The sequence below is a fragment of the Corvus hawaiiensis genome, chromosome 9 (assembly GCF_020740725.1).
Source record: "Corvus hawaiiensis isolate bCorHaw1 chromosome 9, bCorHaw1.pri.cur, whole genome shotgun sequence".
NCBI classification, from domain to species: Eukaryota; Metazoa; Chordata; class Aves; order Passeriformes; family Corvidae; genus Corvus; species Corvus hawaiiensis.
The window spans coordinates 4,210,528-4,234,686 of record NC_063221.1 but is presented as its reverse complement, the minus strand read 5'-3'; the positions used below and the strand labels follow the sequence as shown (position 1 = coordinate 4,234,686).

At 44.8% G+C, this 24,159-nt stretch overlaps 1 protein-coding gene across 6 annotated transcripts in view; it reads left to right on the top strand.

Annotated features, from left to right (window-relative positions):
- Window positions 1–24,159, top strand: part of HMCN1 (hemicentin 1) — a 180,605-nt gene that overhangs the window by 117,082 nt on the left and 39,364 nt on the right. For 5 of the 6 annotated variants that reach the window (XM_048312736.1, XM_048312735.1, XM_048312739.1 and 2 more), the window contains 22 exons: window positions 15–182; window positions 2,599–2,712; window positions 5,157–5,243; window positions 5,653–5,844; window positions 6,575–6,748; window positions 7,690–7,803; window positions 9,230–9,375; window positions 10,953–11,103; window positions 11,805–12,008; window positions 13,582–13,695; window positions 14,517–14,704; window positions 15,111–15,207; window positions 18,081–18,242; window positions 18,424–18,537; window positions 18,658–18,860; window positions 19,085–19,166; window positions 19,280–19,411; window positions 19,635–19,784; window positions 20,820–20,979; window positions 21,547–21,671; window positions 23,062–23,245; window positions 23,419–23,516. In XM_048312736.1, coding sequence (XP_048168693.1) covers window positions 15–182; window positions 2,599–2,712; window positions 5,157–5,243; window positions 5,653–5,844; window positions 6,575–6,748; window positions 7,690–7,803; window positions 9,230–9,375; window positions 10,953–11,103; window positions 11,805–12,008; window positions 13,582–13,695; window positions 14,517–14,704; window positions 15,111–15,207; window positions 18,081–18,242; window positions 18,424–18,537; window positions 18,658–18,860; window positions 19,085–19,166; window positions 19,280–19,411; window positions 19,635–19,784; window positions 20,820–20,979; window positions 21,547–21,671; window positions 23,062–23,245; window positions 23,419–23,516 — 3,159 coding nt within the window. The remainder of the gene's footprint in view (window positions 1–14; window positions 183–2,598; window positions 2,713–5,156; window positions 5,244–5,652; window positions 5,845–6,574; window positions 6,749–7,689; window positions 7,804–9,229; window positions 9,376–10,952; window positions 11,104–11,804; window positions 12,009–13,581; window positions 13,696–14,516; window positions 14,705–15,110; window positions 15,208–18,080; window positions 18,243–18,423; window positions 18,538–18,657; window positions 18,861–19,084; window positions 19,167–19,279; window positions 19,412–19,634; window positions 19,785–20,819; window positions 20,980–21,546; window positions 21,672–23,061; window positions 23,246–23,418; window positions 23,517–24,159) is intronic. The other variant, XM_048312737.1, reaches the window with a different exon arrangement.

The following is a 24,159-nucleotide window of genomic DNA, read 5'->3' as shown; positions in this document are numbered from 1 at the left end:
ACTCTTTGCTGTAGTTCCCCCAAGTATTGGTGGTTACCTGCAGCTGCCTGAAAACATCAGCATTGTGGAGAAGAATCCCATCTCCCTGGTTTGTGAAGCCTCAGGAATCCCCTTGCCAGCAATAACGTGGCTCAAGAATGGGTTGCCCATCAGCTTGAACAGCTCGGTGCGAATCCTCTCAGGTACAGAAGCTGGAGGGCAGATGGCAATATCTCATTTTGTCATGCCCAGAAATACACTCCGTTAGCTCTCCTATTTATTTTTCTCCACCTCTTCCTATTCACAGTTGTTTTACCATTTAAAGAGGAAAAATCTTTGAAAGAACAAATGACAAAAACCAAAGCATCTCTTCAGTTTCTATGGGTCTGTATATGAAACCAAAGGGAGCCTCAGAGATGAGTGCATGTAAAGCATTTCTGGCTGTGTTGTTTCTTTGCCCTTGGGTTTGCCACTAGCAAGTAGAAATCTCGTGACATTAAGTTTTGATGGAGTTTCTAATACTCTGTGATAGCCACCGTGCAAAGCCTGCATCATGAACTTAGGAAAACTATCAGACAGGTGTGATAGTTTGTGGTGTTTGCTGCCTAACAAGCATAAAACGGTGACACAGGTAAAGAGCTGGAAGATGTTTAAGAGCTCAGCTAAGACTGCATTTGAAGCTGATAAGCTTCAGGATATTTTAATCAGTGCAGCTTTTAATGTTACAGATAGTCCTGTCCTCTGCTTTCCCATTTTTGCGTATAGCGCGTGGAAAAAGGAGTGGGTGTGTGATTATTTCCCAATATGAACCTGGCTCTTGGAGCTGCTGTGCGTTGCTTTCTGTGTCAAGTTGCCATCAACAAAAATAACATCTTCTGGGCTTGATGGTTTCTGTCCTGTCTATTTCTTTCTACACCCACACTAATCTCACCTCCCGGATCGCTGAGTTGGGAAGGAAGAGACAAAAAGATGTTTATTGTCTCTGGATGTTGGCTGTGTGGGAGGAGAAACATGCCTGGACTTGGGGCTTTGTTTTCCCCCAAACTTTGTGCTTCAGAAAGCTACACATTGTGGTAGTGAGCTGTAACCAACATGGCACTTGGACCTTTATTTGTGCTTGTACAGCTGTAAAAAACAACAACAACAACAATCCTCCTCTAATTTTGGAGTTTAATACTTTGCCAAAGCAAAATTTTGGTTCTGTTGATTGAAAACATACTTGGCATTGCAGATAATTTCAGTATGTGGACACACTGCTGGCAGCTTTTAGTCAGTTAATTCAGATCATGGAATCACAGAATGTCCTGAGCTGGAAGGGACCCACAAGGACCATCCAGTCCAACTCCTGGCCCTGCACAGGACACCCCAACAACCCCACCCAGTGCCTGAGAGCATTGTCCAGATACTGATGTTTGCTTTTGATGATCCTTCCTGCATATCTTCTAGGAAAAATTAAAAAAATCCAGTGTACCCCACCTGCTTCCCATGCAGCCTGTGCCCGAAGCTGCACATTGGCTTTAGGAAGGAGAAGAGCTTTTGTTTAGCCAAATGTAGAAGATCTGTCCTGCCTCAGCACTGGAGGCCTGGGTGTGCTCTGGTGTGTGATGCCAGGGAAGGTCACAGTGTTCGGCAGGCAGGTTTCTGCTTCTGCTTTGGCCTTGTGCAGGGGTGGATGGGAGAAGGGATCAGGGAGACACGAGGCTGGAAGACCTGAGCCTCCCTCAGTCTCCCAGTGCTCCCTCCAGCAGGCAGGATTCCGTGGGCAGAGGCACATCCAGTAACCAGCTCAGCACTTTGTTCCTCCAAGTGCATGACCAGGATCATCACTTTCTGGGCTATGTCCCAACAGCGATAGCCACAGGCAGGAGCTGCCCAGGGCAGATGTGGTGTGGGTTAGGGAACTGATGGGAGAGCTGCTAACCAGAAACTAGGAAAAGCTGCAGGCTGGCTGCCTGGTTTCACATTCAAATGCTCCCTGATGTCATTTCTGCTGTTCCTCTGCCAAACAGCAAGGAAAGAGAAGTTACTCTGCTATGGCACAGCAGGGACATTCCTGGTCTTTGGTCACACATACTTGCAAATCTTCCTTTTAAATGAACGTGTCTGTGCAAAGGTGACCTGACAACTACAGAGTTTAGAGGAATCTGTTCTTTGAAACCATTGCATGTAAACCAGTGCTGTTATCAGCTGTTACTATTATTGATGGCACAATTAATGCAAATGCTAGAAGGGAGAAGTGGAATTTTATTCCTTATCTATACATGTGAAAATACCTTAAGGGTACTTATAAACAGCATGTTTATAAAACTAAGCTTATTTTTGTGTGTAGATGTGTACACACATAAAAAGCACTGATGAGGCATTATTAATTTTCCTGAATATTCATCTAGAATCTCAGTATAGCAAAGCACTCTTTGTGAGTGAAAACCCTGCTGTCTGAGGCACTGTGTGCTGTCCCAATTTCCTGCCCAGAAGTGTGCGTTGCAAGCACAATGTTTCTGCCACATCCCAAGTGCTGATCCATGAATCCCATGCAGGGGAGCAGGGGGTGTGTGCCCTGCCCAGCCCTGGGATAGTGCTGGTCAGAGCAGGACTCTGATGCTGTTTTGGCTGTCTCAGGGGGCCGGACGCTGCGGCTCAGCCCCGCGGGTGCGGCACACGAGGGACATTACACATGTGTGGTGACCAACGCCGCAGGGGAGGCCAGGAAGGACTTCCACCTCTCTGTCCTGGGTGAGTACCTGCTCGGGTTTGGGGCAGCACAAGAGAGGGGTTTGGACAGTAAGGGGGAGGGCATTCTGTATACTTTGCTGGTATTTAAAAAAAATATTATGCTGAAACATATGTCCTTAGGGAAAAAAAATAAGTGAATTTGATACCACAAAAAATCAGGTTGTAAAGAGAAGCTTCTTCTACATGGAATCATAGAAACCTGGAAGGGCTTAATTTGGAAGGGACCTTAAAGCCTGTCTCATTCTACCCCCCACCATGGGCACCACTATCCTAGGTTGGTCCAAGCCCTGTCCAGCTTGGCCTTGGGCGCTTTCAGTGATGGCACCCTGTGCCAGGGCCTCCCCACCCTCACAGGGAAGGATTCCTTCCCAATATCCCATCTATCTCTGGCCTCTGGCAGTAGGAAGCGATTCCCCCTTGTTCTGTCCCTCCAGGCCCTTGTCCAAAGTCCCTCCCAGCTCTCTTGGAGCTTGTTTAGGTGCTGGAAGGGGCTTCAAAGTCTCCTCAGAGCTTTCTCTTCTCCAGGATCAGCAATCCAAACTTCAATACAGTGGAAACCTTCAGTCAGCAGAGCCTTTGGTATGATAAAGGATATAAACCAGTGTGGAAGGGGGTGATCCTGCTGATGTACTTACACCAGAAGTTGTCCAGCAGGCTCTTTAGATGCTACTTGGAACCATTAATGTATTTTTTTATTACATTGCTTAGTTTTGCAAACCGGTATTCTCCCCAGAAAACACTACTTTTCAGTTTAGTAACTGTCATTTTTATCAATAACTATCAGGCCTGGCACAGTGCAGGATTTCTGACAGCATTTCTGTGTAGAATTTTGTTCTAAGTTTCCTTTCTCTGAGGTGCTGAGCACCCTCATCCTCCCTTGTCTTCAGCTGACTTGGGCATATTCAGCCTGTAAGTGATAACTCCCGTTCAAGTCAGTTCATGTTTATTTGATGAGCTCATGGAAGTGTGAGTGTGGTAGGATGGAAGAGATGGAAAGCATTCATTGTCTGACTGTTTTCTTTGGAGGGCTTTAGTAGCAGGGTGTTCTTGAGAGTTCTGGGAATCTCTATTGCATAGGCTTTGTTTGCCTTGAAGAAAAATGCTCAATGAAGCTGATTTCAAGTGAAAAATTCCATTGTTCAGTCTTCTCTTCCCTCCCCCCAGTAATTTCTTTGTCTTTCTAGAGGAAAGTTGCTGGAATGGGGCCTGACAGTGGCACAGAATCCTCACCAGTCACTGTCAGTGGGAACTGTACACAGACATGCCAGGGTTTCTCTGGGTTATTGTAGGAGGCACAGCAGTTTGCAGGCAGAGCTTGGTGTAATAAGCACAATATTTATGTATTTATATATTTGAAAAGGGTTTGGTGTGGCTTTGCCATATTTTTGAAATTAAGATGTGTTGACAACTTACTGTACTATTTTGGGGTCAAAGCGATGAGTTGCTGTCTTTGTTTATGAATAGTAGTAACTTTTGGCCTGACTTAAGTCTTGAACTTTATGATTTTAAGTTTTGTTTCCCCCCATCTGTTTCCTTCACTCCAGTTTGAACCCTTCATTAGTTACCACAAATCTGATGTAACATTCTTGTCACTGTTGACAATGAATTCTGCCTATTTCTGTGATTCTTACTTTTATAAAACGTTTGCTTCCAGCAGTGAGCTAGATTGCAAATAAGCTGCTAAATATATTTTAATTCCTTTCTTCTGAGGTCTTTTATCTAGGCTGAAAGTTTGCATTTTGCAGGATTATTAAAGCATAAATCTGGCTCCTTACTCTGACATTTTTGTTAAAAAACTTCCTGTATCTCCTGGAGATGGAGCTGCTTTCTGATAACTACAGGTCTCCTTTTCAGCCTGTTGCACTCCATGCCTGCTTTGACTTGTAGTGCCAGTTTCTTTTGGCCTGATCTACAAATGCCTCTACTTTGAAAGAAATAATGGATCACAGCTCTTAACCACCACAGCTACTCCCCAGCACCCTCATAACCTGCCCTCCTCATCCAAAAGCACAAGTTGACCAGGATTATTTGGAAACATGTCAGCCATGTCAGCCATACAGTAGAGTTTCCTTGCGTTGGGTTGGCTGTCTGGGGCATGAGATAGGTATTTTAGGGGTTTTATCTTGTATTTCCCTAGAGAAATGTAGTTTGTACCACAGCAAGGTGCCTTTAGACCTATGTGGTGTGTTCATTCCCATATGGAATTAGCTGTATTTGCAGAGAACACTGACAGACCATGGCACAGCATCCACTTGTTGGGAATCGGTTGTATTGCTCTTGGTTTTTTATGGCAGTTACTGTGTAACCAAACACAAACAATGGCGAGTTTGTTTTCCTAATCCTGTGTTCCTGGGCTCATCCCTCCTAGCAGGATCATCAAGCAGCCTGTTGTATTTCAGTGTTGCAAGGAATCCATGCTGATGTTTTCTCCTTGCCTGTTGCAGTGCCTCCAGGGATTGTGGGAGAAAATACACTGGAAGATGTGAAGGTGAAAGAGAAGCATGGAGTTACCCTGATGTGTGAGGTGACAGGTAAAAGAACAGTTTATGATTTACTTTTGCTCATCAAAGCCGTGGTGAGATCACTACTTGTGCTGCACAGAGTGTTTTTAATGGGATTTCAGTTCAGTGGGATTTTTAAATCTAAGATTTAACTGTGGTGCTTAGAGCAGGACTGAGCACTCCTTGTAAAGGTTGGATGAGATGAACCAAGAGGGATGTTGCTGTGATATTTCTTCTCCAAAGGCCTGTGGAATTTCAGAGAAGGTGTACATCACTTCAGGAGGTTCAGAGACTTCAGAATGCATATTCCAAAACCTCCCCCCACAGGATGTGCTTGAAAAGCACACCTGAAGCTGTATTTTCCTGTTTCTCAGAAATCTTGATATATCCTAGAGGTTATGCACCAGCTCATGTTTGCCATTTTCCCGACTCCATCAAGGGAACCCTGTGCCTCAGGTCACGTGGCTGAAGGATGGGCAGGCTCTGGCTGAGGCTGAGGATCCCAGGATCGTGTCCAGCGGGCGATCCCTGCAGATCTCCGAGGCACAGCTCCCAGACACGGGCCGGTACACGTGTCTGGCGTCCAATGCTGCTGGGGACAGGAGCAAAACCTACAGCCTCAACGTGCTTGGTGAGCAGCTGGGCTGCCTCTGCCAGAGGAACAGGCAGTTTGGGGAGAAAGGGAGTCTCGCTGGAATTCTGTAGGGCTTTATTGACAGCAAGGCACAAATTGCCTATGATTAGAATGTTACCTCTTAGTAATTGATAAGTGATAGCGGTTTAATAGAAACACCAGTGCTGTGCTTTAGACAACAGAGCTGGAACACAGGAAACCATAACGGGATGTCGTCCTTATGGAATGGGTGGGACAGCGCTTTATTTTATTGTGATTCAAGGAGGGAGCATCTGAAGAGCATTTCAGATTGTGATCTCTTCAGAAAAGCTGAAACCATCTGCACTTCTCATTTTGTTTTGTTTAATTTTCCATGAGGGTTATTGCACAATGAAGTGCAAACAATGGCGAGTTTGTTTTCCACAGCCTTGTTTCCTAGGCCCATCCCTCCTTCCAGGACCATCAAGCAGCAGCTCTGCTCAAGGAGTGGTGGCTGGATTCCTGGGAACCTGTGCTTGACAAAGGCGTGGGTGGGAGTGAATTCCACTGATTTGGGATCACTGCTGACTTCAGAACAAGACATGAGACCAGCTGAGTGTTGTCTGGGTCTGGGTTTGGGTGCTCCTTGTAGGAATGCCTCCCAGCTAGCTGACGCTGCAGCCAGATTCCTAGACTGAACAGGGACCAGAAAATAGGCTTTTCAGAGAGGGACTTTCCTCCCTGTGGTTACTGATTTTGTTGTTCCCAGTGGCTCCAAGCATTGTGGGAGCAGACAGCCAAGGGAATGCAGAGGATGTCACCGTTATCCTCAACAGCCCCACCTCGCTGGTCTGTGAAGCTTATTCCTACCCCCCAGCCACCATCACCTGGCTGAAAGATGGGATTCCCTTAGAGTCCAGCAGAAACATCCGCATTCTGCCAGGTAAACTGCTCTTATTGAGATATAACACCTAATTCTTTCATTGCGTATTTTTCTGTTACAGACTTCTTTAAAAAAATCAAAGGATATATTTCTGTTAAGTGCAATGCACTGGCACAGGGTGCCCAGAGAAGCTGTGGCTGCCCCTGGATCCCTGGAAGTGTCCAAGGCTGGGCTGGACAGGGCTTGGAGCAAGCTGGGCTAGTGGAAGGTGTCCCTGCCCATGGCAGGGGGTTGGGCCTTCATGGGCTTTAAGTTCCTTTCAACCCAAACCATCCTGGCATTCTCTGTACTTCTCTAGCACTTCCCATTCCAATATTTTTAAGTGCTTCACAGTTAACTGATTGTTGATTTATGTTTTATTATGTATTTATCCTTTTGTACCATCAAGCAATGTGATGGGAAAATTCATGTGAGTTAATGATGAATATAAATTACTTGCAATTAATTGTGGAAATTAGATGGAGAGAGAGATAAATTAGGAAAGAGAATGATGTGGGATTTTTCTAGGTCATTAGAAGTTTGCCGTTTTTAGTTAGTAGAATAACTTTTTCCACCTCCACAGGTACTAGGGAAATGGGAACAAGCTTCAGAGCGAACACTGGAGTACTGTAGATGTACAAGTACCTTGCCTTGTTAACTGCAAGCGTTCAGAGAAAAAATAAATCCTGGCTAAATATCTTCAAGAAACTCCCTGCACAAATTTCTTGATGAAATTTCTTAACAAATTTCCCAAGAATCCATAAGCAACAGGAGTTGTGATCCACAGCACCGCCATGAATCATGCACTCATTTGTTACATGTGGTAGTAAGCAGTCAGGTTTTCTGCTCTTCTCAGGGCAGATTTTGGACCAAAGAGTTGGAAATATGCTGCAGGAAGTATTTAAATAACTGGGAAGCAAGAGTATGGTGTGGGTGCTATTAAAGGTTGGTGTCTTTGGCAGGTGGGCGGACCCTGCAGATCCTGAATGCCCAGCAGGACAGCGCTGGAAGATACACCTGCATAGCCACAAACGAGGCTGGGAGGGCTCTGAGGCACTATGAAGTGAAAGTCTACAGTATGGCAATGCTTTCAGTCTTTGAAATTTGTTTTTATTTTGCATTCTTCCATTTCCCCATTGCAGTGTTGTCTGTCCTGGTGAATACAAGGTTTCCTGTTAATGGCTTTGCTGAGCAAACATCTGCATCAGCTCCTGGCATTGGTGGAGGAAAGACACCAGGAAAGTTGATTGTTGCATCCTTTGCAATGCTACAGTTGTGCTAAAAGTCTTCCTATCACCCAGGGGAGGACATTTTAGAAACACTGAAGTCCAGTTTCCTCTGAAATCCTTCTTTTGGTGCTGATTTTCAAGTCAAATGAATGCAGCATTTGACTGACAAGGGGAGATGTGAGCAGAGAATCTCTTGAGCACAGAAACCACTTTAGAAAAACAGGGGGGGGCCTCTAACATCTAGTGGGACACTTTCTTGAGGAAGGTAAAACAGGAGGATACTATTTTTATATCCTTCCATAAAATTCCATATGCACAAATGTTTTCCCATTCAAGTCTTTCCAACAGCACATTGTCATTTGAGCATCTGTACCTAAATACTCCATTTTAATGCTCAAACTCTTCATTATGGGCTCAATCAAGCATGATTTTTACCTTTTTTTTAAATTTCCCAGTCTGATTTGGAATTGGTTTGCTCCCTTACAGCAATCACACTGTTATTTAATTACACTAAATCCCTAAACAAGGCCCCACTGGATTTGGAATAACGAGAAGATATCTAAAGAGTTCATTACTGATGTGTGGCTATGTGGGAACCTAACGTCCTCCACCCCCCAGTGCCATTGCAACTGTCAGTTATTAGAATACCATTAGTATTAGGGGAGAATTTAAAAATTCCCAGTGGAAAAAAAGCATGGAAAATGCTCTGAAAGCATTTTACATAATTTCAAAAATATTGTGAGACCAAGCAGGGGGGTAGCTGAAGGATTTTGAAACATTCTATTTTCCTTCTGATTCAGAAAGAAACAGGATTTTGCAACACTGGGATTTCAGTGGGGTGGAAATGTTGAGTTTTGACCAGCTACTCTGAGTGTGGACTTGGGATCAAACATACGTTTCTGGGAATATTGGTTTCCACTAAAATGTTCTTTAATGACTACAATACCCTGAACTTTATAGAATTGAAGCCAGGCATGTAATAATGAAGTGCTGTAGTTAGGTAGGGCTGTAGTCCGGTTTGCATGTTTAAAAGCGTTGAACACAGTTTTGTATATTTTTGTACATAATAACTGTACTAGAAATGGCTAAAAATACACATACATATAAAAAAGTAATAATTTGGCTGTGGGCAAGAGGCAGTTTATTGGGGGAATGCACTTGCTTTCCCTGACATCATCATCCAGGATCTCCTTTTTTCCAGCTAAGGTTGAAATGCTGCAGCAGGCAGTAAGCCATGACAGTCTCTCCCCTCTCTGCCTTTGTCTGTGTGCAGTTCCACCCACCATTGCCAAAGGGGATGTCTCAGGGACGGGGCTGTCCCCCAAGGAGGTGAAGATCAAAGTGAACCACAGCCTGACCCTGGAGTGTGAAGCTCACGCCATTCCTGCCGCTGCCATCAGCTGGTACAAGGATGGACAGGCCAGTCACAAACTCAGTTCCTTCCTCTTAGGGAATGTGGGACAGGGACAGCTCTGTGTTCCCTGTTCCTGGAAATAGCATCTGTGCAGGGCAGCAGGAGTCACCCTCACTCCCTGCTGCTGGCAGCATCACCCACCAGCAACTTGGGGTGTTTGCTGGCACCCAGACCTCTGCAAATCGACATCCTGGCTTTTGGTGGGTGCTTGGCAGTGCGTGAGAGGCCAGAGCTGGAGCTTCCAAGCCTGGCACTGGCCTGTGCTGTGAGAGGGTGTGCCCTTCCTGGCAGGAGCATCCCATGGTGTGACCACAGGGCCTGTGGCTGTTGTGTAAAGCCCTCAAAGGCCCTGTTACAGATGGTCCCCTCAAGTGCTTCCCTTGCAGAAGTTGCAGAGCCTCCCCCTCGGTCCTGGCAGAGCTCACAAAGCCACAAGAGCATCTGGCCGCTCCGGGGGGTGAGGCGTGAGTCCTGCCACACACAGCGCTCCATGGATCTGTCTGGAGAGCTCGGGAAGGGCAGGGCCACGGGGACACACAGCACAAGGAATGAATAAAAAAGGAGCTGTGGTACTCTTCTGTAAGAAAGGAGATCTGTTATCTCTTGCTTGAGCTGTTCCTGGTAGGGCACTCATCATGGAACAGCTCTTCCTGGATTTAATGAGCGTGTGGGAATAACCTGGATGATCAGCCTCTGGCTGTTTCAAGTGTGCCCTGCTGTTCTGTGATCCCTGGGAGTCCTGGTTCTATTGCCAAAGAAAAACTCAATTTGGGGAGTTAAGAGGTCCCCAAAGGCAGTGATTGTGCACAGCTGGCTGCCACTGGCACAACAGCTGCTGCTCCTTAGGCTGCCCTGGGTGAAAGGCTCTAATTCCTGTCCATGGACTAAATTAATTGTCCCCTGCAGGCCAGGAGTTCAGTGCTGACTCCCAAATCATGGAAGCATGGGCTCATGGCATGGTTTGGGTTATCAAAGCCCATCCAGTTCCACCCCTGCCATGGGCAGGGACACCTCCCACTAGACCAGGCTGCTGATGTAGATGAGCACATCTGATGTGTTCTGGATTTCTGGATTTGCTGCTGACACACAGGCTGTGTCACTGCAGCCTCTGCTGTCACATGTGAGCCACATTCTGGCACAGGAACGTCTAATCCTGTGCTGCTGCTCTGTCCATTCTGTGTTCTTGTCCTTGCTGAGCAGCAGATCTGTAGGTTGGGTTAGATACATTTGTTCACCTCACGGAAAGCTGGTAGTTTTCCGTGTACTGGAAGCTTGGCCAGCGAGTTCAAGGATTGGATCAGCCTGAGTGGATCCAATGTCACAAGAGCCCTGGCCCGATGGGGATGGCATTGCTCCCCTCAGCAGCATCCTGGGGCTAGGAGTGATGGAAAATCACATCCTTGAGGAGACCAGCCACCACGATCAGAAGGATGAAGATGCAGAGTTTCTGACAACTGTGAAAAGAAAATTGTCTCCAGGAACTTGGAGCTTGATTGAGTTTACTCATATTACTCCCACGAATCTGGCTATTTCTAGTGTGTGTTTTGCTGAGTATTAATTTTCATTTGAATTGACATTGCAGCCACTGCAGGGAGATGAGCATGTCCTGATCCAGGGCAGCGGCCACACCCTGCACATCAAGGAGGCCCAGGTGTCAGACACAGGGCGCTACACTTGTCTGGCCTCCAACATTGCTGGAGAGGATGAGCTGGAGTTTGATGTAAATATACAAGGTAAAAGGGTAACAAAACTCTCTTGGTAGCCTGCTATTCTAGTATTCTGGGATGTTGGAATTAGTAATTTTATACCCTTTATGCTTGTGTGGTCAAACCCAATGCTTTTGTGTTTTGTGTGGCTTTGATTTCAGGGTTATTTTGCTTGTCACTGACATGCAGTATTTGATTATTCTTTTATATGTTGTGTTTCTGAAGTCAGTGCTATGACGTAGCAACTCTGATCTTCCTCTAAATGCCATGAAAAATTTGAATTTATTTTAAACTAAGATATATTTTATTTTTCTGTTTTGAGTAGTATTTAGAGGCCCCAGACATAAATATCTTGTTGGCCTACTGTGTGTAAATACAAGAAAACAATCATGAGTAATTTCTGAAAATTTAGACAAAATGAGAGCTTGAGTGAAACCAGATACCTCATTGTTTAAGTATTTTTGTTGATGAATACCCTCTGTGTTTGTTACCAGGTCATCTTACACTGTTATTTATTACTCTTCAAAAAATACTCAGTAAATTGCTCAATTGTTCATTCTAGAAGAACTAGATTTTTCCTGGGTAACTTAAAGTGGGGGGAGGGATTGACTGAATACACTTTATTTTTATTGTTGCTATTGAACATTAAAATACCTTCTCATTTCTTGACTTTAAAACCAGCTATTTCTTCTACAAAATGCTAACATTTTTCCTCTTCTTTGTTGTAGTTCCTCCTAGCTTCCAAAAGCCTTACAGGGAATGGGAAGCTGGGAACATGGTGGATGCAGAAGGAGGTGGAGAAAGTAAAGATGTGATTGTCAACAACCCCCTCTCACTGTACTGTGAGACCAACGCTGTTCCTCCCCCTGTGCTCACGTGGTTTAAGGATGGGCATCCTCTGAGCTCCAGTGATAGAGTGCTCATCCTGCCAGGTGGGTGTTCAGCTGGCACTCTCTGGCCCTACATCGAGGTGATCAGAGGGATGGAGCTCCTCTCCTCTCCTGGGAGGAAAGGCTGGGAGAGTTGGAATTGTTCGGCCTGGAGAAGAGAAGCTTCAGGGTGACCTCACTGTGGCCTTCCAGTGCCTGAAGGGGCCGACAGGAAAGATGGAGAGAGACAATTTACAAGGGGTGGAGGGACAGGACAAGGGGGAATGGATTCAAAAGAGAGTGGGTTTATATTGGATATTGGGAAGCAATTTTTGGCTATGAGGGTGGGGAGGCCCTGCCCAGAGAAGCTGTGGCTGCCCCTGGATCCCTGGAAGCGTCCAAAACCAGGCTGGACAGGGCTTGGAGCAAGCTGGGCTAGTGGAAGGTGTCCCTGCCATGGCAGGGGGTGGCACTGGATGGTCTATAAGGTCCCTTCCAACCCAAAGCATTCTATGATTCTGTGACTAAGAAATGGCCTTAGTGCTGGTATTTGTGTAGTAATGACACACTCCTCCCCTTCAGAACCCTTCTTTAATGTTCTTCTCAGACTTCGTTGGCTGGTTTCTCTCCAGTCCTTAGGCTTAAATTGTTTTCTTTAATTTAAGAAATAGTTGCTAAAATGGTGTGAATGTTACCACTGAACTCCCACAGTGAATCATGGAATTGCAGAAGGATTTGGTTTGAAGGAATCACAAGGCCCATCTCATTCCACCCCCTGCCACAGGCAGGGACATGTTCCACTAACCCAGGTTGCTCCAAGCCTTGTCCAGCCTGGCCTTGGACACTTCCATGTGTTGCAAAATGAAATACAATGATACCTTCTCTCTGATGTGTTCCTGATTTATTTCCTCACTAAATTTGCTTTGACAAAAAGATAATTGGAGTAGAAAAGCCTCTTAACCAAGGAGTGAGGCATGGAAAACATGTTTGCAGCAGAAAAATGGCCATGATCTCCTACTTAAGCTCATGTGGGGAAGGGAAAGAGCTGCCTACAGTCATGAGTGTTGCCATGCAGAGGTGGTTTGGGATGGAGTGTTTAAAGGGCAGTGGTAAAAGCGTAACACCTGCTTGTCCATCTTGTTCATCTCTTGAGAGAGCAATGACAAACACTCCCAAAGTGTATTCCTAAGATGTCCTCTCCTTCTGAAGGTGTTTATATGGCTATGCTTTAATGAGGAATAGAGTGAAAAGTACCTCTAAAAGCCTCAGAAGTGAATCTTTTCAGTTTGGAACAGAATATTCTGTGCTTATATTTCCTTTTGCCTGTTAGTTCTGTGCCATCTTACTGAGAAATGTTTTTATTTTTGATAGAAGAATAATGCCTGGCTGCATATTGCTGCAGCATGTTCTTCCTTTATGTGGAATTAATTGCTCTTTTCTAGAATTTCAGTATGAGCATGGCTGCACTCCCAACTATCTGCTGGTGAAAAAAGTAGCTAGGAAATGAAACCCTTTAGTTACTTATGATTCAGACCAAATGCTGACCATTCATAAATTCACTTGCTCAGGTCTCTGGTGGGATGTGGTGTGGAGATGATGGAGAGTGCTTGATGCTGTCTTGGACTTTTGCTTGCAGGAGGCCGGGTGCTGCAGATCGCGCGGGCACGGGCGGGGGACGCTGGCAGATACGCGTGTGTGGCAGTCAACGAGGCGGGGCAGGACTCCATCCACTACGTCGTCCAAGTGCTCTGTGAGCTTCCCTTCTCCTCTGAGTGCTAAAAAAGGCTTCTGTAAAGTAACCAACCATTACTGCAGGAGTCCTTAGTGTTTTTAATGTTTATTTGTAAACTAGGCGTTAATGTGTTTAGGATGCTAGAGCTGTACAGCTGTACAGAGCTGTGTGATCCGAGTGTTGCTGTTGTAAGTTCAATGTGTGTAGGTTATTATTACAGGAACTCAGTTGTGTTACACCTCTCACCATTCACCAGAAGGAAAAGCATATGTAAAAATCCAGCTTTTATCTTGGTATCTCTTGTTCTCTCTCCAGCTTTCCATTGAGACTTTCCTCTCTCTTTCCTTATTTTGGCCATCATTTTCCACAATACCTGCAGAACTCCCAAAGCCTGAAGGGAATTGAGGATTTAGATTAATGAATGCCTGCCCAACCATTTTGATGACTTTTTGTGTCTGTGGATGTACTCAATGTTTTAGCCTTGGGAAATACTTACTTCTTTACCTATATGACTGTGTTATACCACTGAAATACTGATTTATTGTTGCAAAGGGGTCCTGCCTTGGAAATCATCTTTTATTTTGATGGCAAAGAACACGGTAGAATAACTGGAAGATGGGTTTTCACCTCTCCTTCTCTCTGTGTGCTGTGAATAAGTGTAGTTCTGCTGCAGTCCTTGGAGTTATACTGAGTTGTTCCAGCTGAACTACTCATGGGATGGCTTTATCTTTCACTGGATTCACTGGAGATTTCACTCCTTCCTCCTGCAAACCCAGTCTAATCTCACAACCACCTGAGAGGTGCTGAGGGAGTGTTCTCCTCACCTTTGCTCCCTGCAGTTCCCCCATCCATCAGTGGGGCCGACGGGGACCTGCCTGAGGAGGTGACTGTGCTGGTGAGCAAGGAGGCAGCCATGGACTGCATTCCCAGCGGGAGCCCTTCCCCAAGGATCACCTGGCAGAAGGATGACCAGCTCCTGGCAGAGGATGACAAACACATGTTTCTGTCCAATGGAAGGAAGTTACAGGTAGCTCATAGTGAAAAACTGGTTTTTGGCAGGAAAAAACTGTCTGGTTCTGCTGAGTAGGAGGTATTTTCTTTCTCCTACAAGGTGCTGCAAACATAAGGAGTTTTGTCCCTTGTTCCTGTCCCTCACCTGCTGCTTCTCACTCCCATGTAGTTTCCTCAGATCCAGCCATTTGTGGGATGATGCTGTGAACCACATCAGTGAAATCACTTGCTTTAAAATATTATTGACTTTTTTTGAGAAAATAGTGAAAATAGTTCTGAAGAACTTCCCTTCCCACTGATGAATGAAATTGAATAAAACTATGAAAGCAGAGAGCTGGACTTAATCCTCTCCACTTGCTTCTTTGGCAGTGAGTTGTCTATATATTAGCTCCACAGCCATATTTTGTCTTTTTTTGCCTTAGATTTTGAATTCCCAAATAACAGATACTGGCAGGTATATCTGCATCGCAGAAAACATAGCTGGAAGTGCCAAGAAGTATTTTAACCTCAATGTTCACAGTAAGTACAGTCATCGATAACTTCTGTCTTTGTCAAATGCTGGTTTAGCTTGGCTGTGTTATTTTTAGCAGAGTGCTGAGACCTGCTCAGCTTCATTCATGTGAATCCTACTGGGTGTGATGGAGATTCTGACAGACCAGAACTCAAATATCAGTTTAAAGTACCTTGACAACACATGGCTCTTGATAACACGTGGCTTTAGCTCCTCAGGCGTGTTCCAGGAAGGTGGGAATTGTTATTGAGGCAGCCTGGTGTGGTGGCTGCGTTCTCCCTGGTAAGGGTTGCTGAGCCCTGGAATCATGAATTATAAGCAGGTTGGATTATAGTCTGTTTTGATACATTCAGAAAATGCATTTTTCAAAGAAATTAAAGATAGAAAACGTTAAACGAAGATACACAGCTTGTAAAAGCTTGGCTTTTAGAAATGTGCCCTTTGAGGTTCCTGTCTGTTCTCTATTTTTGGTTTTCTTGTGGGGTTACAATAGGCTTAAAACAAACGTTGGCCTTAAGCATCAGAAGCCTAAACCAAATACAATCAAGACATTTTTCATAGAACAGTCTCCACCACCTTCCCTTCCCTCTCCTGATAATTTCAGAAAATCAGGACATTTCTAAGTAACATTTCAGAGTAAACCCAAACTTCCCCTTCTATTTCTGCCCACTTCCAGCTTTCCATCCTGAAGAGCAAAGAAGCGTCATTCCCACCAATTCCTCTGCACCATTCCATGTTTCAGCCTGCCAAGGAATACTGGCAGCTACATCTTTATGTGCTTTATCTGACAGAAAACAAGGGCTGTCCTTTGTCCCACCTAAAGACAGTACCAGGAATGTGAGGAATCAGCTTATTGCACACAGAATAATTGCATTTTTCCTCTATCACACACGCAGCAAATTTACCTACTACGTGGCACAGATTTATAGCACTTTTTGCCACTCAGCAATGCATTTAGCCAAAAATAGTGTTGTCATGGGAAGCATTTGCCCTGGAGTTGTTCTCGGAGAAGTTATTTTCTTTCAGTGGAGTCTGTCCAGATTTCCTGATGTGTGAGTTTTGCTTTTAAATCAAAATATTTCACTTTTCCTGACATTTGTGTTTAAATTTAAACTTCTGTCTTCAAAATATTTGGTTTTAGTGACTATGGCTTAATACTGTCCCCTTAAAAGAAATATTTGCATGAAACTTCAGTTCTAACTCAACGGTATTACCAACTTAGGTCTATTTTTCTTAATGCAGTTTAATTTGAAAAATTAGAGTGTAGCTGTTCAGGAAAAGACCACACAGGGTGAAGCACTAAGGAAAATGCATTATCAGTAAGCAGCAGGATCTGTGTTTTGTCAGTGTCCAAAAAAAGGCTATTTCCCAGCATTTTTATGTGTTTCTAATAGAAGTGCTCTCATAAATTTAAATAAAATATTGAAGATGATGCTCTTTATTAAGTTGAAAAATTAACTTCTGGTCTCCAAGGTGAGTAAATAAAACTAATATAACACCTTTTAAAGCATAGGAAATAAGCACCCAGATTTAAATAGGGAAATAATAGGTAATTTTCATGCTGAGTGCTATATTTGAGCCCATGATGGTGTCCTTATGCACATACAGATACATTTGCATGTGCAGATTGTCTGTGGTGCATTTGTGGGTGTCTTTTGCTGCAGAAATTGAAATCCACCATTGACACAGTTTAAGCAGATTTCATTTAAGACAGCTGAAATTTGGCCCTGTACATTAAATTACCCACTGCCAATAATCACATCTGTGGGAAAGGAACTGTAAAAGTAAATAAATATAAAAAGCTATCAAATGTCATCAGATGAGAATCCTCCACTTGCTCTAGTGAACCATTTTATCCTCTTTATCAGGGAAATACCCTTCAGTTATTCCAAGCTGAAAAATATGGACCAAATTCCCCATTTACGTGGACTCCCGTTGTTTGTGCAGTGCCCAGAGGAGCCATAAACTTGCCTTTATGACTGGTTTGTGTCACTCAAGTGACAGCAAACAGCTGGAGCCTTTCGGGAGGAGATGGGCCAAAATACTTCAACATTTCTGTCTTTGAAGAGGAGGATTCCATGTGTTCTTTGAAATGATTTTTCCACCCAATAGAGCCAAGAACATGCTTTTGCTTTTCTCTTAAGTGTTTTATATATCCCCACTGCAAAAACATGGCAGCTAAAGCTTGGGGGTTATTAAAAGGAAGAGATTTACAGTTCTTTCATTCTAAATCGTTCTTGTAGAAAGGTCACATGTCAAACTGTTCTTGATTTAAAAATCCTGGGACTTGTAAGCTTAAGGAATGCACCCCCTGGAGCAATGATGTGTGCCAGGATTTTCCAGTGCTTAGCTCACTGCTAAGCAACAGGTTTGTCTGGTTGACAGAACAACTCTGAACTGTGTCAGAAGGAATCAGTTTGGGGTCTCTGTGGGCAGAAAATGGACTGTTCCAGAGAGAAATGGAGCAGCAAGAAATCAGGAAGAAGTGATAGTCATCCTACATATCCTGCCAATGGGAATTTGCTCTGTCCTGCCTCACACAGCAAATGTCCAATGACCAGTGTTACAAAATTGGCAGTGCATCCTCAGGATCTTGGGTAGGTTCATTAGCCCTCCCAAACCTCCAGCACAGAAGGACTGCAAATGAAATAATTGATGTTGTTGTGAAGTATAGGAGCAGGAATGACCATTAGGTTGGTTTGTCATATTTCCAGATGGATCCAAAAAGCAGTTGGTCCATTCATAGGATGTGAAAGATTTTTGCAACCCATCCCTTTGGCAAAATGCAGCAACTCAGCTTTATTGTAGTAAATCGGGGTCTTGTGGGGTATCCTTTGCTGATGCAGTGATAGATGCTATTAATGTATTTTTCTCTCCGCAGTTCCTCCAAGTGTTGTTGGGACTAACCCTGAGAATCTGACCGTGGTGGTGAATAATTTCATCTCTCTGACTTGTGAGGTCATGGGCTTTCCACCTCCTGATCTCAGCTGGCTCAAGAATGGAAAGCCTGTCAATTCAAATTCCAACACTTTCATTGTGCCTGGTGAGGAATCTCAGCTATTCTGCAGCCTTCAGGCTCAGCTTCTGTCTGATTTGTCTTGATAGGGCCCATTGCCACTCTTCATGGGACACAGTGTCTGTGCTTAGCCTGCAGTTCTAAACCAGCCTTTGGGATTGACACAATCACCACAGAACAAATCTCCAGCCTTCTCTCCTCGCTCCAGGTGCTCGGACACTGCAGATTCCCCGAGCCAAGCTGTCAGATGCTGGAGAATACACTTGTACTGCCAGGAACCAAGCTGGGGAAAGTCAGAAGAAGAGCTTCCTAACTGTCCTTGGTTTGTGTATTACCATTTTCTGAAATAATATCTATGGCTTGGAAAATATGGGGAGGTTTATCTGCTTTATTGGGTTGTTTCAACAAAACAAATGCAGAACTAACTGAGCTCCTTCCCCAGTGCCCCCGAGCATCAAGGCCCGGGGGGGAGCGTCAGTGACAGTGCTGAACGTGCGAGTGGGCACCCCAGTGACCCTGGACTGCGAGTCCAATGCCATCCCAGCCCCGGTCATCACCTGGTACAAGAACAGCCACATCATTCCCAACTCTTCCGCCATGGAGGTCCTGGCAGACGGGCAGACCCTGCGGATCAAGGCTGCAGAGGTGGGCCAGGCTGCAGGGAGGCTGCATCTGCCAGTGCCAAGCAATTCTTTCAGTCTGTAGTGGTGTATTTTACTTGCTGCACACAGGAGATGTGTTTGCTGGAGGCTTCTCGTCCTGTGAGAAACAACTTGAGTCAGCAGAGGCACAGGCTGTTAATGTCTCTAAACTGTAGCTTTAAAGTAAGACTCCATGACGATTTCTCTTAAAACTTGCTTTTATTTTAGGTTTCTGACACGGGCCAGTATGTGTGCAAAGCCATAAATATTGCAGGACGAGATGATAAAAATTTCCATCTCAATGTTTATGGTGAGCACCTTCTGTATCATCTTCAATAATTACTGTAATAACATAGACTTTGCAGGTTAGGCAATTCAAAATCAGTTTACATAACATTCTTCCTGCTTCAATTCAATTCACAGTGCCTCCAAGTATAGACGGCCCTGAGCAAGAGTTGGTCAGTGAATCTATCAGTAATCCTGTCACTTTTGTGTGTGATGCTACTGGAATTCCTCCACCCACATTAGTGTGGCTTAAGAATGGAAAAACAATAGGTAACATTCTCTCGTGCTTTTCACTCCCCTTTTTCCCCTCTTTGAGGCCCCACTTTGCTGTTTGCTGTCTGGTTTGTGTTTCTTCTTCATCTGTCTCTAGACAGACTTCTATGAGAACTGATTGGAATTTTTGTTTTGAAACTTTGATGGAACAGTTTCTCCCAAAAGAGATGTTTGCTCCCTGTGGTCTGGTTTGGAATGATGACTTGTTTATGTCTTTCAGAAAACTTGGATTCTCTTGAAGTTCATATTTTATCTGGTGGAAGCAAGCTTCAGATCGCTCGCTCTCAGCTCCTGGACAGTGGCACCTACACGTGTATTGCCTCCAATCCAGAGGGAAAAGCTCAGAAAACCTATGTGCTTTCCATCCAAGGTAAGGAATGGGGAGGATGCAGGGAGCAGAACTGGTGAACATCGGGTGAATGTGACACTGTGCTGGAGACATTGAGATCACATAACCACGTAGAAAAGTGGAGAATTTGGACTGTTGTTTTTGTAACCAGAGGTGAGAGTGGTTGGAGAATTCAGTACTTCTGGTCCAAAATTTGCATGGAAAAGAATATCCTTAAGCCCGGACTGTGGAGCTTGAACAGAGTTGTGCAAGTTGTGTGTGTCTGTTGCTGGTCACATCCTTCCTCCTGCTGAGCACTGGAGCTGCCTTGGTTGGCTGTGGAGCAGCACACGGAGATGGATTTGGGAGCAGTGGTACCTGTTGTGCCACGGGAGGAGTTAGCAAAGACCTACTGCCAGAATTTCCTTAGGAACACTGCACCTCAAATGACAAATCCTTATTTGTTATGGAATTGTCTCCTGCCTTGCTGTGCATCACCTTTGGTCTGCAACTGTTGTGTTTTCCTCTGTTCCTAATGACTCATCCCCACTAATTGCACTGGTGTACCCCTGCCTGCCAGTTTTTCCCGGAGTCTGGGAATGGAATGTCAAGGTGGTTGTTTGATCAAATGTGTCTGAAATTGCTTGAAATGCTCAAAACTTCTTAGTGGGACTGACAGTCTTGACTTCATGGATATCAGGACTGTCAGCCTTGTTCCTTGGGAATACAGGCTGGAAATGACTTTGATTAGGATGTAATTAGTGTGGCCGTTCACAGGGCTGTGATGATGTTGGTCACAGAATCGCAGACTGGTTTGGGCTGGAAGGGACCTTAAAGCCCATCCAGTGCCACCCCTTCCCATGGGCAGGGACACCTTCCACTAGGCCAGGGTGCTCCAAGCCCCATCCAACGTGGCCTTGGATACTTCCAGGGATCCAGGGGCAGCCACAGCTGCTGAGAACCTGCCCCAGGTGCTGCACTAAATGCTGGTGCTCACAAGCTACTGCAGTGTGGCTGTTTCTAGTTCAGGTTACGTTTCTTGCTGCTGAATCTCTTCCCTCCATGGTGCATTTCCAGTTCCTCCCAGCATTGCTGGCTCTGAGATGCCGAGTGAGGTCAGTGTCCTCCTGGGACAGAGTGTCCAGCTGCTCTGCAGTGCCAGTGGAGTGCCCACCCCAGACGTGCAGTGGCTGAAGGATGGAAAAACAATTGCCAGCGATGATTTGCAAAGAATAAGGCAAGAAAAATAAGCAGACACTGCATTCTCTTTTATAATTTTAAAGCTCAGAGGGCCCTAAGGAGGGAGTGTGAGGAGAGTTGAACTGGAGCTTAGCCAGGTTAAGAACATCTCCCTCCTTAGCTTCTATAAATCAGGTATAATTTGTTAGTACTTCAATTTTCTAAAATTTTGTTTTCTTAACAGAGATAAGTATATGATACTGATATCTTTCTCAGTTAATAAATTCCATAAAAGTTCATCAGCTTCATCAAAGTTTGTTAAGGTCATTAAGTTCCTTTGGAGGGGAAAGATCTGAGCCATGGAAACATTTTACTTGATGCTTTTCATTATGGGCCCTTCAAAAGCCTGGCTGGAGTTGAATTTTAAAACAAAGTTAAACAGGACATCTCTAGGAAAAACTTCCTAGCCTATCTCTAACAATAACATTTTGCAAAACACAATGGTTTTCTCACCAAGCTCCCAGGAGCATAGAGGCAGTTACTGAAATGTCCAGACCAGACTGTTGATTTGCCAGGTCAGAGGAACACTAAACAAACTCCCTGTGCTTTGTGATGCTCCTCGTAGAGTGAGTCCAGATGGCAGCACATTAAACATCTCCAGAGCTCTCACCTCAGACACAGGGAAATACACTTGTGTGGCTACTAATCCTGCAGGAGAGGAGGACAGGATTTTCAACCTGAATGTATATGGTGAGTTCTGCCAGATGTGAAACCCAAGGTCTGCTCCATAATCCCATCCTTGGGAGCATTCCCAAGGGAGAGCCCAAAGAGGAGTGCCTGTCTGCAGTGGAATCCTGCATGCACGTGTTTCCAATTGCCTGTGCTGCAGATACTACACAGGATGCTCTGTCAATGACAAAAGGGTTGAAATTGCTGGTAAATGTGTTTTGGGATAAACAGGAATTAATTCCTTTGGTGGATTTCGTAATAGAGGGATTCTGCTTGTAGTGAATTTTTATTTCTTGTGGGAAAAAATATATTGGGGCTGATTTCCTATGACACTGCTGTTTTGTTGTATTGTCTTCCCTAATTCCAATCAAAGCACATCAGCTCAGAGCAGAGAACTGATAGTTAAAGGTCCCGAGGGTTTAAAAATGAGGGAGTGTTGGAGGAAATTGCACAGTTTGACACCCAGCAGGTAGTGAGTGTAACCCTTTAGCAGCACAGAGAGTGGGTATTTTATGTGAAAAATGTGCTCATTAAGTACAGTGGAGGGGAGAGGGGAGAGTTCTGCCCAGGCAGGATCTCACAGCAGGGTGGGTGTCTGTCCCACTTACACAGACTCAGAGTCAGTGGGAACACAGGCATGAGTAGAGCAACAAGGGATGACCTTTGGTATCATAAATAACAGGCCTGAATGACCACAGCACATCTTTTAGGGACAGAATGGCTCTGCACAACAGGGAGTTTGTGCTCAGTTTGTAATGGTTGAAGTTCAAGCAATAACCAACTTAAAGATCTTGTTGGTGTCACTGTGACAGTGAGTGATGGGATCCTAACTGAGCCAGAGCCTGGAGCTGCACCTGGCTGGGCTTCTTTGTGTAGTGAGCCCCCAAGGGCATGGCTTTCAAACTAACCTGTGACCCCAAGGAGCCCCAAGGCAGCAGTGAGTGTAATCAGCCAGAATACTTACCTAGGCATTTTGAACTTCCTCTGTTTAAGAATGAAGTCAGAAGATGCATCCAGACATCAATAAACTAACTTTCCTCCTCTGTGATTACTCTGTATTTAAGATTTATTTAAGGATGTGAGTTTGAGTGGTCCCGTCTGGCTCTGGGTTCAGCCCATCCCTTCCTGCACTGTCCTCTCCCCAGGAGCTTCAGGCCCTGAGCTCTGCCTTTTTTGCCACAGGCTGGCAAATCAAAGATCATTCTACTGTCATTGTATAGTGCCTCTGATTTGAAATACATAAATGGATGGCTTTTAGTGCTCAATGTTATTGTCTGAGGATTTACTGTACAAAAAATGGGATCTTCTCATTGAATTACCAGTGGGGCATTAGGGGCAGGATTTCCTGCAAGGTGGAATGGTTTCAAGAGCCTGTTTTAATACATTCCTTTCCGTCATTTACAAAATGCAGTTCCTCCAACGATAGCCAATAGTAAAGACGAAGCAGAGGAGCTCACTGCCCTTTTGGACACTTCCCTAAATATTGAATGTGCTGCTGCTGGGACCCCCCCACCACAGCTCCACTGGCTGAAGAACGGCCTCCCTCTGTCTGTCTCCTCCCAGATAAGGCTGCTCTCAGCTGGGCAGATCCTCAGGTTGGTTCTCATTTCTTTTAACTAGCTCACTTTCTGTTCTCTTTTGCGGTATCAGCATAATTCTGCTCTATTTTTGGAAGCAAGAGTAAAATTTGATCCAAACCATGCCATAATAAAGGTAACGTGTTCCATGTATTCCATTTACAGCTTGTTTAAATTGCTTTTTTCCTTAGGCTTGCCCGAGTGCAGATATCTGATACTGGAGTGTACACTTGTGTAGCATCTAACAGGGCTGGAGTGCACAACAAACACTACAACCTGAGAGTTTTGGGTGAGTGTCTCTGAAATGCCTTATGTAAATAGTCTTAGTTCTTAATTTCTTAAACCTGCTCTTCAGCTTTCTTTCTCACCAACACCTTGTCACAGCCACCCACAAGTATATCTTGGAGGTAATCACTGGGGAAATACTAACCTTTTTAAGTGTTGGGGATTTTTTTAAAGTGGAAAGTATTTTAACCCTAGAAAGTCCTTACCAGAATTACCACCCATAATCATAAAATCATGGAGTGGTTTGGGCTGGATGGAACCTTAAAGCTCATCTAGTTACAACTCCCATAATGTGTCACAGGTTTTTTAGAAAGAATAATATTTAATTTCTAAGTGAAGTTTAGCACAGGAATTTAAGTGGGGAAGTGTGGAAGGGCACCTGTTCCTGCTGTTCTGTGCCCAGAATACCCCTGAGCTGTGTGTGACAGCTCTGTCCCTGTGTCCCTGAGCTGTGTGTGACAGAGCTCTGTCCCTGTGTCCCTGTGCTGTGTGTGACAGCTCTGTCCCCCTGTCCCTGAGCTGTGTGTGACAGAGCTCTGTCCCCATGTCCCTGAGCTGTGTGTGACAGAGCTCTGTCCCCGTGTCCCTGAGCTGTGACAGCTCTGTCCCCGTGTCCCTGTGCTGTGGGTGACAGAGCTCTGTTCCTG